The sequence below is a fragment of the Carassius carassius genome, chromosome 13 (genome assembly GCF_963082965.1).
Source record: "Carassius carassius chromosome 13, fCarCar2.1, whole genome shotgun sequence".
NCBI lineage: Eukaryota > Metazoa > Chordata > Actinopteri > Cypriniformes > Cyprinidae > Carassius > Carassius carassius.
The window spans coordinates 29503566-29517026 of record NC_081767.1 but is presented as its reverse complement, the minus strand read 5'-3'; the positions used below and the strand labels follow the sequence as shown (position 1 = coordinate 29517026).

The following is a 13461-nucleotide window of genomic DNA, read 5'->3' as shown; positions in this document are numbered from 1 at the left end:
TGTTAGCCACTCATAGGTGCAATCTGTTGTGCATAGGTGCACAAAACCGGTGTTAGCGAATTCAGGTTAAGTAGGTTATCCTTCAGTTATTCCTCTTTTGTGCACAAAAGCGTGCTTGAAAAAGTGGCAACAAGGTCTTGTGTAGAGGCGCTGGTGACAGGGGCTTGGAAATTCCCAACTAAACGATGGATGCATTGTTGCCAAATTGGGCTACTTTAACAAATTTTTTCATGTCTGCTGGTTGAAGCGATCTCAGTGACATGATATTTATCCCATGGAATGTGAATTTTACCAGCGGAACCCTATCAGAATGTGTATTTTACTCCTGGAATGCAATTTTTAATGGGGGACACCTAGAAATGCGATTGGGTGGTTTTTATCGAGAAAACCTGACAACTCTAGCTGGGGGAAGCACTGGGCACGTCGCTGGTCCCAAAGGGTGTGCTGTCATGTAACATCAAAATTTGATTGGCTGATGATTCTGTCACTAATGCTCGTTACAGATCAGATTCGACGTGTTTGATCGCTGGTGTCAAAAGTATTCACATTCATTAGTCAAGTAGAAGTATAGATACTAGGGTTTAAAAAGACTTTTGAAGAAGTTGAATTATAAACTCAAGCTTTTTACTCAAGTAAAAGTGTAAAAGTACAAACTTTTCAAAACTACTTAAAGTATAAAAGTAAAAGTAATGTAAGGAAAAAAAAATTCCATTAAGAACAAAAGCTTAGGCCGCGCCACAGGGGCCTATTTTGCACTACCCCACCTCCTAAAAAAAAAAACATTCTAAAGGCCATAGGCCATAATAGCCGCATTTCCACTGTCGGGCCAGTGCGAGCCAGGGCTGATAGCTTCGGGCCAGTAGCACCGAGGCCGGAATAGCGCATGGTTTCCACAGTTGAGCCTGAAGCACCACTGCGCTTCACTAAAACACGCCCTTTACACGCCTCTCAGGAATAACGTCAACGTTTTATTCATTTTTAACGCTTATGAAAATAGCCTGCTTAAGTGGACTGACTCTGAGGCGATCGCAAATTTGTGTACAGTTTATGGAGCTAAAAGCTAGAGCCCCACTAAAAAAGCGTAGCGATACCCGTGCTTCTTGTGTACATTTCCGAGAACCAGGACAAACATTTAAATCGATCGCTCAGGCATTTAAGAGGCACCGAAATGAGGCACCGAAATCTGCGTCCTTATTCGGTTCAGTGCATACCGGTTCCATACCCAACCCTACTTTTAAGAAATATATTTTTTGATAAACGAACCCAACACTGGCTATGTCCTTGCAGGAGTGTGATGTGATTTGTGTACAAACCAATAGGGTGTCGTAATGGTATAGGTTTATACTGCTCATCCAACCACAATCAAATTCACTTAATCCGGATGGCGCGATTTATCTGGATAGGTTTTTTTTTTTAATGATGACAAGCCGGAATGAAAACAAGCCGAAATGAAATGGCAGTAACGAACCTATTTTTAAAATGTAAGGAGTAGAAAGTACAGATACTTGCGTGAAAATGTAAGGAGTAGAAGTAAAAAGTCGGCTGAAAAATAATTACTCAATTAAAGTATAGATAGCCAAAATTTCTACTTAAGTAAGGTAACGAAGTATTTGTACTTCGTTACTTGACACCTCTGATATATATGATATATCTGATATATATATTTATTTATTGGTCAATGTTTTACATGGCTTAATATCCCTGGTTGTAAATTGGTATGTGGTGTCACAGGATGCAGGCTGTTGTAAATGGCTCATTGATTTTCAGGCGAGTTGGACTCGAGGGACGTATCTGTCTCTTTGCTCTAGCCTATGGGCTTCTTCATTAGCGAGGGGGCTGTCGATAACGGCATGTGTGTGAAGGTAGCCGGAGGCCCACCGATGAGGGCAGGGCAAGAGCGATGGATGCTCAGCACACTCTGTTTGCTTCTGAGTCACAGCTGTCTGAGCACCTCTACATCCATATGCATCAAACACTTCTCCCCGAACAGATGCGATTACGCTGCACGGCATTGAGAGCTTAGGAAATGAACTGTGCACTGTATAGCTCCCGGGAAACTTTTCATAAAGTGAAAAGCATGGAGAATGTGTCCTCGAAAGGTTTTTTTTTTTTACTTTTATTGTTAATTATGGCTTGCATCCCCAATAGAACTGGTGTTTTACCTATAATGTACATTTTAAGATGACTTGAACATTAAAGACAACATTTAGCAGCATTTAAAACAGACTTAACATTCATAATATGGCAAGTAATGCAAGGCAGTACAGGTATCCATCACGATTTGATTGAATTGTAAAATTTGGGCTATGATGTCTTTGGTTTAAAATAATGGTGACACTTTACAATAAGGTTCAATCTGTTAACGTAAATTAATGTCTTAGTTATCACGGACTAACAAAAAAACAGTATTATAGTATTTTATATACCTTTTAAGTATAACTATACTTCTAAATAAACCCATGTTCATTGGGAAATCATGTTTGTTCTGCTTGAATTAATGATAATTTATGAAACAATTTAAACAACATTTATACAAGTGTTGAAAATGTATATTATTAAGGGCCAAGCACCGAAGGTGCGTAGGAACCTATTGTATCCGTTGGCATTATTCTTCTTCTTCTTCTAACCATAGCAAATTTGAAGTCTCTAACTCAAACTCTCTAGTGCCACCACATGTCCAAAAATTCAAATATTTTATGCTAATATCTTTTGAACCATTGGCCACAAAAGAAAAAAATATTTTTTCCTCTGAATCCTTGGCTCGTGAACACCACAATTCAAAAATCGTAAGGTTTAGTATTTTCGCTATTTTAAATTGTTCTAAAAATTATCTTTTTCAAACTCGTCCTTGGCCGTTGCGCCGATTTTTATGAAAAATCTTCAGACCATGCTGGCAAAAAGTTATGGAATTCAAGTTGATTCATCCAACCATTCTCGAATAACATGCAAGTGAATTCAACAAAAAACATGCAAAAATGCATGTGAGGCTATATCTCCGCAACGGTTTGGTGTATTGAGACCAAACTTGGTGTGTGTTATAACAAGCATGCCATGAGACTACAGTGGTTTGGCACAATGCCACCTAGTGGTCAGGAGATACAAAAAAATATATATTTTTGCTTGTAACTTCTAAATGGTTTGGCCCAAAATCACTAATATTGTCTCTTTAGATCGGTTGCATCATGCTGAGTTGAATGATATCCCATTGTCCCAAGTTAGCCGTTTGGATGTCGGCCATTTTTAATTATGTACTTAAATGCTGTATTTTACGAACGCATTGAAGTATCATCACGAAACTTGGTATGGGTCGCCAGCACAATGCCTTGAAGGACTCTGAAAAGTTTTGAGTCAGTGCCACCTAGTGATAAAATTGAATATTCACATGCTTGTAAATTAAGGTGTGGTCAACTAATATTCACTGGTGTCACTTTTGTAGACTCCTGAATCCTTGCCAAGTCCAGCAATACCAAACATGCCAGGTTTTTGATTTATAGTTTGTGCAGCGTTGCATTTTAGCACTTATAAAACATTAGCCAGTATCTTAGAAACCATTACTCCGATCGACACGAAACCAACGTAGGAAATTTGAAAACATAGTGTGCCAGCTAAATATCATTGCCCAATTGCCAAAATTTTGATAGTAAATGGTAGAAAAATTCAAACAAAGTTGGCAGTCGGTAAATTTTTCTGTTCTCATATATAAAAATGTCTACAACTCCCAAACAAAATGATACATTTTCACCAAATTTTACACACATATGTATGGGCACAGTCTAAGGACACATAAAAAAAATTGGTGGGATTGCTCCTCTTTGTGGAGCTATAATTGAACAAAACATGATATTGACATTGACTACAATAGAGTTTTATAATATAAAATGCTATATTTCACAAATGCATTGGTGTACCATTACAAAACTTTGTATGTACCATCGTGACTATGACTTGAAAGTACTCAAATAGTTTTGATACAGTTATAATGGAATTTTAAATACATGCTAATAGTTTCTGTGAATTTTGCCTATTGTAAAGAGACATATTAATAGATTCCTTGGGTCATGCTTAGAACAGTGATACCAATGTTGCTTCAGCCAAAATTCCCTTACGCCATTTTGATTTTCTAAAAAAAAAAAAGAAACAAAAAAAAAAACCCTAAACCGTTGGTCTGCTTTTGAACAAAATCATATAATCTTCAGACCATGTTGACAAAATGTTATGGATTTTGTATCGATAGACAAAACCGTTTCTCAATAATGCATTTGGTCTGATGTGCCATGCCATGCTTAGCTCCTAAATTTGCTGTTGAAGTGCTTGGCCTGTAATTGCTGCTTGCAGCTATATTTATTATTATTATTAAATGATGTTTATAAATGATTAATTAATGCTGTAAAAGTGGAAAACTTGTAAATCTTGTAAACCATAATTGACAACTTCAAAGAATTTTTTTTTTTTTTAACCCTATTTTTTATTGAACCTTATTGCCCCTTAATTATGCATTGAACACGCATTATTTTAAAGAATAAATGACACTTTTATTTTAGGGTAATGTTCTGGTTATGTACCTGAAGCCAAGGAAAATAATAGGTAGATAAAATATCAACCATAAAATTGCATGACAGTAGATTAGGACCTGTTATCTGTGTCCATGTTATTATTGGCCAAGGGATTTCTCCAATCAGGCGTCACACTAAACCATCTGCCTAATGTTGGCTGCCGTGTTTAACGATTATGCCCCTTAAATAATGGAACCAGATGTAATGTCTTGGAGGTAATTGGATCGTTCCTCTCACCTCCTCTGGGGGAAAAGAAAAGCAGTGTTTCGATCCAGTCATGAATGCAACATTATTGTCAGCCTGAGTATCCCCAGGGAGTATCTGCATTATTAAAGTCACCTTTCTACCGACTTCCATCACCATAATCAACCGCCATCTCTGGATTGCCAGGTTATTTGAATATCCCATTTGCAATTGTTAAAGAATATTTTGTTGACAGTAGTGGATAATCCTATCGTAACACTTCTTCTCGTGCTGCTTTCGCCCAATTCAGTGTTAATCCGGCATGCACACAGACTTCATTAGACTTCAAAAACCTGTCTTAATAAATTAAATGACGTGGAAAAGTTGATGCACTGATATTGTGCTGTTTGTGTGGTTTCCAGGGTGTTGCTATGAAGTTTTCTGAGGAGGGTTTACTGTCCTTGAATTTAAACTGTCAGTTTAAATAATAAAACAAATATATATTTGATTCAGACTTTGAAGATGGGTTACTAAATCTAGCATTGATTAAAAATATACGAAGTAAGTTTATGTTCTAGATGTTCTGTATTTATTTATTGCCATTTATAGTATCAATTTAGCTTTTTTTATAATAATAGTTTTATTAAACAAAAATAATGCATATTTTGTAGCTAAATAAATAATAATAATAGTATATTATTATTATTATTATTATTATTATTATTATTATATACAAATATTATATTATATTTGTTGTTTATTTATTAGTTTTTTCCCCATCACTTTACTTAATTTAAAAGCTTGTTTTATTTTTGCAAATAATTACAACTGAATGTCCTTGCCTAAACGTCTGCCCGGACATGGCAGTGCTCCATATTAGTGTGGGGGTTTGACGCTGCAGTCCATCACCACAGGGCAGAGGACATCTTCATCTGTGAATAGACGTGCACATCAGATCTTGAATCATTTATGAAACTCACCACTACCCAGGAGAGCAGCCCCAAACAGGATTTATGAACGACTGCTGTAACTCAATGACGACTCTCAGCCAAAGTTTCCCATTAGAAAGCAATATACCTTTGGCCTTGCTTAGTTTATAGCCTGTGTCACGTTGCGGTCTGTCTGGGTCTTTGTCCTGGAATAATGGACCAACTGTACTGTAAGGTCACCAGAGTGCATTCAGGTGACAGGAAGGTGAATTTTAGATAGTTTTTCCTATCTTCTTATCGGGATGAGCTGAGGAAAAAGCACCGTGTTTGTTGCTGGTTTTCAGGATGCGTGCAGAATAAATGAGGCTGTCAGTTGCACGGAGTATTTGTGCAGCAGGTAGCTTTGCTTTCTGGAAGCAAATGAGAGGCTTAAAGGGTTAGTTCACCCAGATAGCAAATTTATGTAATTAATAACTTACCCTGATGTTGCTGACACTCCCTCTGAGTTCAAACAAACCAATATCCCGGAGTAATTCATGTACTCAAACAGTACACTGACTGAACTGCTGTGAAGAGAGAACTGAAGATGAACACCGAGCCGAGCCAGATAACGAACAAAACATTGACTCGTTCACGAGTGAAGAACCGGTTGCATCGGTATTTTGCACATTTATTTTTTAATACATTGTCAAATGATTTCAAATTTCTTAAATGTAATATATATATATATATATATATATATATATATATATATATATATATATATATATTGTTATATATATATATATATATATATATATATATATATTGTAATTATATATATATATATATATATATATATATAGGCTTTATATCAGCATCGGCTGTCAAACAAACATCTTCTACCCTACCATCGAAATATTGGTATTAGCAGTGGTCACTGAAAAATACATTTTGTACAAAAAAAAGAAAGTTTGTACATTTCTGATTGACACTTGTAGTTGAATTCCTGGTGATACTTGCATACTAAATTGTAGTCTGTGCTTTTTTTCCACCCAAGTACTGCATTACCAACTACTACCGATCTTTCTTTCTTCCTCTTCCATCTATATTTGCATTTACTTTAAAGTTTTGAACTATGACTAAATAGTTACCTTATTGATTTTCTGTGCTGCAAGCGCTGATGTTTTCTACTTGAAATGCATGTCTAGTTTTCCTATGTGACCATTTTTTTAAAACTTCAAAGACACAGGAAACCAAACACTCAAAAAAAGAGGAAATTTTAATTTAATTCTTCAGAAGAAGACTGTGTACAAAACGTGCTGCTTTCAAAGGTGATTTGAGGGTGGTTACTAAGGTGCTCTGTGTAGTTGTTAGTGTGTTGCTATGCTGTTGCTAGGGTGTTCAGGGTGGTTACTTACTGGCTCCAGTTAAAAGAGTTTACCCTCATGTCTTTGATATTCTGGTCTCTAGATATGGCTCAGGTCCCTCCTTCAATGCAAGTCAGATTGATTTTCACGTCTTTTATCATCTTCCATATGGAAACCATAACCAGTCTAACATCACACCTCTACTTAAAGTGATAGTTCACCCAAAAATGAATTCTGTCATCATTTACTCACACTTAAGTTAATTTATTTCTTCTGCTAATCATCTAAGAGTATATTTTGAAGATCGTGGGTAACCACATTGTTTCTGGTCCCCATTCACTTCCATAATATTTTCTTCCATACTATGAAAGTCAGTGGGGACCAGCAACTGTTTTATTACTCACATTCTTCAAAATAACCCCCCCTGTTTTTTGAAGAAGCAGAAGAATGAAACTCATGCAGGTTTGGACAGGTTTGGGTGAACTATCCCTTTAATAAGCAACATGAATTGAGGTATCATTCATATCTATAGCACAAATGTTCCGGGCTAGTTCAGATCCATAAGAGTGAATTTTATAACAGAGTTTTACCACATCAGGACATTATATGCATGCAGTGTTTCACATGAGATTCGCAAGATATTCCAGTGAGCACCTTTGTGACACTCACTCGTCTATAATTAAATGCTTTTGCTTTCGCTCAACCCCAACCCTCCACACTCTCTCTCCGGTCTGGCTAGATTAAAGTGGAGTAAAGGTATTGATGGACCTCCTGTGAGGGTATTGACTTGCTCCACTGTGGTTACTGTAATCAGCTTGATGAATTGGAGGGGAGTGAAGTAGCAGGAATGGCTGTAGTTTATTACTGGGACTGTCAGTTCTACACACCTATACACAAAGGTCATGATTTACTGAATGCATTAGTTCTTATAACACTTTGCCTTCACACTACTAGAACCGTTTTCATGGACAATTCAGTCCTCCTGTTGAATCGAGTTCACCTAACACCCTATAGCGGTTCCAGTTAGCTGAACATCTTTTAATGGGTGCTCCATTCAGTGCTTGCTTAGAAATCTAACAATTTTGTTACATGATGTATGTCCTCTGGAGATGCACAAAACGAACTGTCTGCGGAGAAAATTTGGGGCCATTACGGTTTTTGTTTTGATAGAAATTACTTATTTTTAACTTCTTTTCTCCTTTTTCTTTTTCTCTGTTGTTTTTCTTTTCTTTTTTTTTTCTCCCCCCCCCCATCTTTTATTGATGTCAGTTGTAAATAGCGTTTGCATGTTACCTGCAGTAATGGGTGTCTCCAGTGTTGTTTTTACTCATTACATTGCCTAGTTGTCATCTGAAGATGATGTCTTCTTGCTGAGTGGCTGCAGAAATTACAGTTCATATCAGTTCAACTCTCAAGCTTTGCCTACCTTTACTTTTTGCCAGGAAACATCTGAATCAATGGAACTCTCATCCTCCATCTTTCATTATCTCTATTGTACGGAATTGATTATTCTCTATAACGAGCAGCAGAAATACTTCAGTGTTAGCTTCCATTATGAACCCCATGAACCTTTACTCCTTGAGGACCTGTAATGACCACAGGCCACTAATGAGTCTCTCCTGGAAACGGTTGTTATGGCAGCAGCATGCGTTCAATGAGGCATAGATATAAATTGACTTGTTGCCACGCTGACAGTGTGTTATAAATGTAGTGCGATTGTACGAGGACGAGTGACTTGCTGTTTTGCATTTCTCTGATTTTGCTGCCGTATTTTAAGAGTACGTTTAGACTGAACGCAGTCTTACATATCCTGCATAACAAGTCCTGGGTGCATGTGTTAAATGTGTACGTGCTGGAGTGTGAAACAGTGTATTTTTAGTTTCTCCCAGACTGTGCAGAGGAGGTGCAGAGACTGCTGGATCTTAGCCCAGACTTCTAGCTCTAGAGTGTCTAATAATGTGTGTGAGTGTCCATCTGTTTATAAGAACAGCATCCAAAGTGTCTGGATAGAAAGGCTGATGTGCTTTTTTTCCCCCTCGATGGTGGGTGTCATTGTTGTAAGTTTTTTGACAAAACTGTGAGAGGTGTTGCAGACTGGAATGAGTGGATTCTGAAATGCAGTCGTTATCTCCCACCTTACAAACTCACATTTGCGGTCTTACAAAATTACACAACTTTTTGGGGTTCAAAAGTGGGGCATTGTACAATTATACAAAGTTGTAGAGGAAGGGTTGGATTTCAGAGCAGCAATGGCTTTATTGAGAGAATATCTGATGATCTCAGGTATCTGTGTTAGTTGGCAGGTTTTGAAGTTTGATGGATCTGTTTATTTAAGGCAAATGCTGGGTTGGGAAGCTCACATTACTAAACATCAGCTTTAGCTAAGCTCCAAACTAGGAAACCTTTAAAGCGAATAAGGCTCATATGATTCCATCTTCTTGTCATATCATTTTCTTTGATCTTTTGAAATAAGTTTGAGTTTGATGTATTATGTAGACAGGCTCTTTAAAGTTCACTAGCCGAAGCTTCCTCCCTTGTCTAACCAGACCATTTATTGAAACTAAGTTGCAGAAACATCTGGTTAACAAATTGGAATATCACAACAATGCGCGTTTTAGCACATGACTGTCTGTGTTTACATGTTGACACTTGTTCATTATTTAGAAACTCAGCCTGCCCTGTTGAAAAAAAAAAGTATATATATATATATATATATATATATATAATTATATTTATTTTACTAATGCATTTAAAATAAAAAAATTATTTTATTTCATAATGGTTTTATTTGTTTATTTAATTATATTTTTTCAGCCATCTTTATCTCTTTTTCCCTGACATGGCCTGGTTACTTCTAAGGGTGGTATAAGTGATGAAAATGGCGATGTTAAACTAAATTACATGAAGACATGTAGGATATGGCCGTTTTAATTTATTTTGCTGAATGGGCTGAATATGGGTCAAAGTTAGTGAAACCTTACAAGCTGCTCATTATTTAAAATGGCTAAAATACAGTCAAACTTACTACTAAAAGCAATGAACTCAGATATGTTTACACTAAATTCAACATTGATAATTGCTAATTTAAATAACTGAATAAATAATGAATGAATCTGTTAATAGTTAGTAGCTAGCGGGGCTGCAGTGTAATATTAAACACTATTGTAAGTGATTAATATTACTACATTGTAACTTAGAAAATATACTCTGTATATTCTGCACAGCATTGAGACTGATATTTTTTCTATTGAGTTATGCATTTGCTGATTTAGGTTAACCATGTGTGTAACTGACAGAAACACCAGAATTAATTCTGTTGTGTCCGAGTTGTAAAAATCCCAGCATATATTCAGAAATATTGTATGTATCAAAGATTGAGAACTCATGAATCCTCGTCCTTGTTCTTGAAATGTCACATCATGTTACAGTACCATTTCCTTCTGGGAAGACTCTCAGACTGAGTGTGTTGCGGGGGTTGAGCTGCTGAGAGCTCCGGGTGACAGAACAAAGACCTGAATGTTCGTTCTGTTTTTGCTCTGTTCTGCCCTTTTCTTAAACAGAACCAAATCATGTCAAACCTCTTGCCCGCATTTTTTGTTTGGTGTCACCTTTTGGGCAAGAACCAAGGCTGCTAAAAAAAAAAATGTCTGTTCTGTAGTTTCTATGTTATATGACTAGGATCTGTCTCCATATGCAGTTCATTTGGTTGTTGTAGTTGTTCGGATGATTAAGGTGTCTGTCTAATCACATATTTAGTCCTGTAAAATGTTATTCATTGAGTCTTTTTATTTTTTATATTGTGATGGAAAAAAACTGAACTATACATATCTAGTAGGGCCAGATAATACAGCTTTACAGTAAACATTTAATTTCTCATTATCAGAGTTGTTTTGATCCTCATCACAGATATTTTGATGCTAATTCAAATTATTTATTTTCTCTTTTTCTTTTTATAGACTTTGGCAACCGCAGCTGAGAATTTCCAAATGGAGCATCAATGGAAAGATGAATTTGAAGTAAGTACTTCTACACTGAACATTTGCAAGGTGCATATTCAATTATTCTCTTTGATTTATCATTTCAAATCAATTCAATCCAGCTGTTTTTTATCACCCTTTTACAAGGACATAAAGTGGCTTTAGAAGAAAAGATGTTAAAGGGATAATGGAAATTCTGTCATGATTTACTCACCCTCATGTTGTTCCAAACCAAAACAAAAGAAGAATTTTTGAAGAACCCACTGACTTCTATTTAGACAAAAAATACAGACATTTTTCAAATTATCATTTTTTTTCAACATTATGTGTTGCATAGAAAAAAAAAGGATATAGATTTGGAATGAATACAGATTTGGAATTACTCATGCATCACCTTGAGTATCCAAATACTATAATATAAAAATACATTGAAATTAAAATCTGCCATGCATCCCACATTTCTTGGGTACTGTTTACATAAGACCCATTTTTGCTTTCAAAAAGAGATAGATCAAATTGAAAGCAAGGATTTTAAGACACATTTTTTTAAAGTTTGACTTTTTTAAATTGACATGCTCAAAAACAGCACGAGATGCAATGCTGTAATGCGGCAATGCAAAGTCCAAAGAGATCTATCTTAGTGCATCTAGTGGTGGCATGAATTTAAATACTTTTCTGGTGGAGAATTTTACAGTGCAACTGTGTAACAGCACACTGTCAGCATGCTCATTAAAACACTGCTGCCAAAAATATCAACACTAACTGGCCAGCTTCCCTAATCGACTAGCTAGCTGGCTGCTGGATGACTAGTCAACCATATCTACTCACAAGTGACTTATCATGCAACTATGGTGGTCTAACAGCATGGTTCTGTGTGACCTTTCAGTCAATCAGATCGCATATCCAGACTTAAAGGGATAGTTCACTCACAAAAGTGAAAAGTAGCTATTTAAATCACCATTTCTGGCCAAAATATGAGTCCACAATCCATAATAACGCTTCATCCAGTGAAAACATCACGCTGCTGTCCTCTCGCATCAATGTCCACCGACATATTTGTTTTAGAATGTTTTTTTCACCCAAAAATTCAAAATCTAAATTTCATAAATGTCATTATTCACTTACCCTTATATTGTTACAAACCTGTATGTTTTTTTCTCCTTCTATGGAGGATAAAATAAAATATTTTGAGAAATGTCTCAGGTTTTTTTTTTTTTTTGTCCCTACAATATTATTTTTCTTCTTTATTTTTCTTCTAGTATCTTCTTTAATTCTCCACAGAACAAGGTATTTCGTACAAGTTTGGAATGGTGGCGAGTAAATGATGACAGATTTTGCATTATTCGGGCAAACTATCACTTTAACAGTTGTATTCATTAAAAAAATACAAATAAATAATAATAATCAAAGTATCAGTTTACATCCTGCACATTAATGTTTATTTAAGGCAGAACAAAAATGACTTACTTGATCACAAGAATAAATTCTGAATTCTGCAGATTTTTATTTAAATCATTCCAAATGAAGACCTCTGGCAGGAGATGCTATTGAAATTGATAATACCTCCGCTCGGTTTCACTGCTAAATGCTTTGGTGTGTTAGACCTCTTTGTTTATTTAAATCAAATAAAGAGTCTTTCAATTAAATGCAAACAAGTGAATAAACTGATGAATAAATAATCTGATTGTACCAATGACCAGAGTGTATTTCCTCTATGTGTCTTGTGTTTAAGTGGGGGAATGTGTTGCAGCTTATTGGATCTAATTTCACTTCCTACACTCCCTGCAGATGTCTGAAGATTTGATTTCACTGAATATACATTCTGCATTTCTTCCACGGATTTATTTTTACTGTAGGCACACACACACACACACACACACACACACACAAACACACCCACCATATGCTGTGAATGTTCAAAAATGCCTGACCCCGACAACACTGATGGCCCAGAGCAGTTTAACATCAGCTGGTCATCATGACCACTTGCTGTAGGACCAGGCTTTCTTTAGATCGCCTTAATATATTTCCCACTTGCTACAAAGCAAATGTCTGAAAGTTCAGATCTGTGGAACACATGCTGTATGCATAGTTGGCTTAGTACAGTGATACTTCCACTGTATGATTCGCATGATGGGGAGGTTTTATGAGGACATATCACAGGCATACTGTACGTGTTTTAAGATCTGGGCTGGTAACCAAAAGGTTTCAGGTTTGAACCCTATAATAGAAAATAGGTTGTGCATAAGTTACAAAATTTTTTTACCTCTGAGAACCCCCCCCCCCCCCAGTGGTTAAGGAACACATATCTTAATGGTGCTTTTATAACCCTTATGAAACCTGAAAAATGTTCCTTTCTTTTTAATTTTTTTTTTCTTTTTCTCTGCAGGAGGACGATATAGTTTACTATAATGCCAAGGATAATGTGAGTAAACAATTTTTTTTTCAAGTGCAGATACTACATCAAACA

General features: G+C 36.1%; 1 protein-coding gene across 2 annotated transcripts in view; it reads left to right on the top strand.

The window, feature by feature from the left end:
- Nucleotides 1-13461, top strand: part of LOC132156297 (voltage-dependent calcium channel subunit alpha-2/delta-1-like) — a 97904-nt gene that overhangs the window by 19695 nt on the left and 64748 nt on the right. For both annotated transcript variants that reach the window (XM_059565240.1, XM_059565239.1), the window contains exons 4-5: nt 10971-11030; nt 13381-13416. In XM_059565240.1, coding sequence (XP_059421223.1) covers nt 10971-11030; nt 13381-13416 — 96 coding nt within the window. The remainder of the gene's footprint in view (nt 1-10970; nt 11031-13380; nt 13417-13461) is intronic.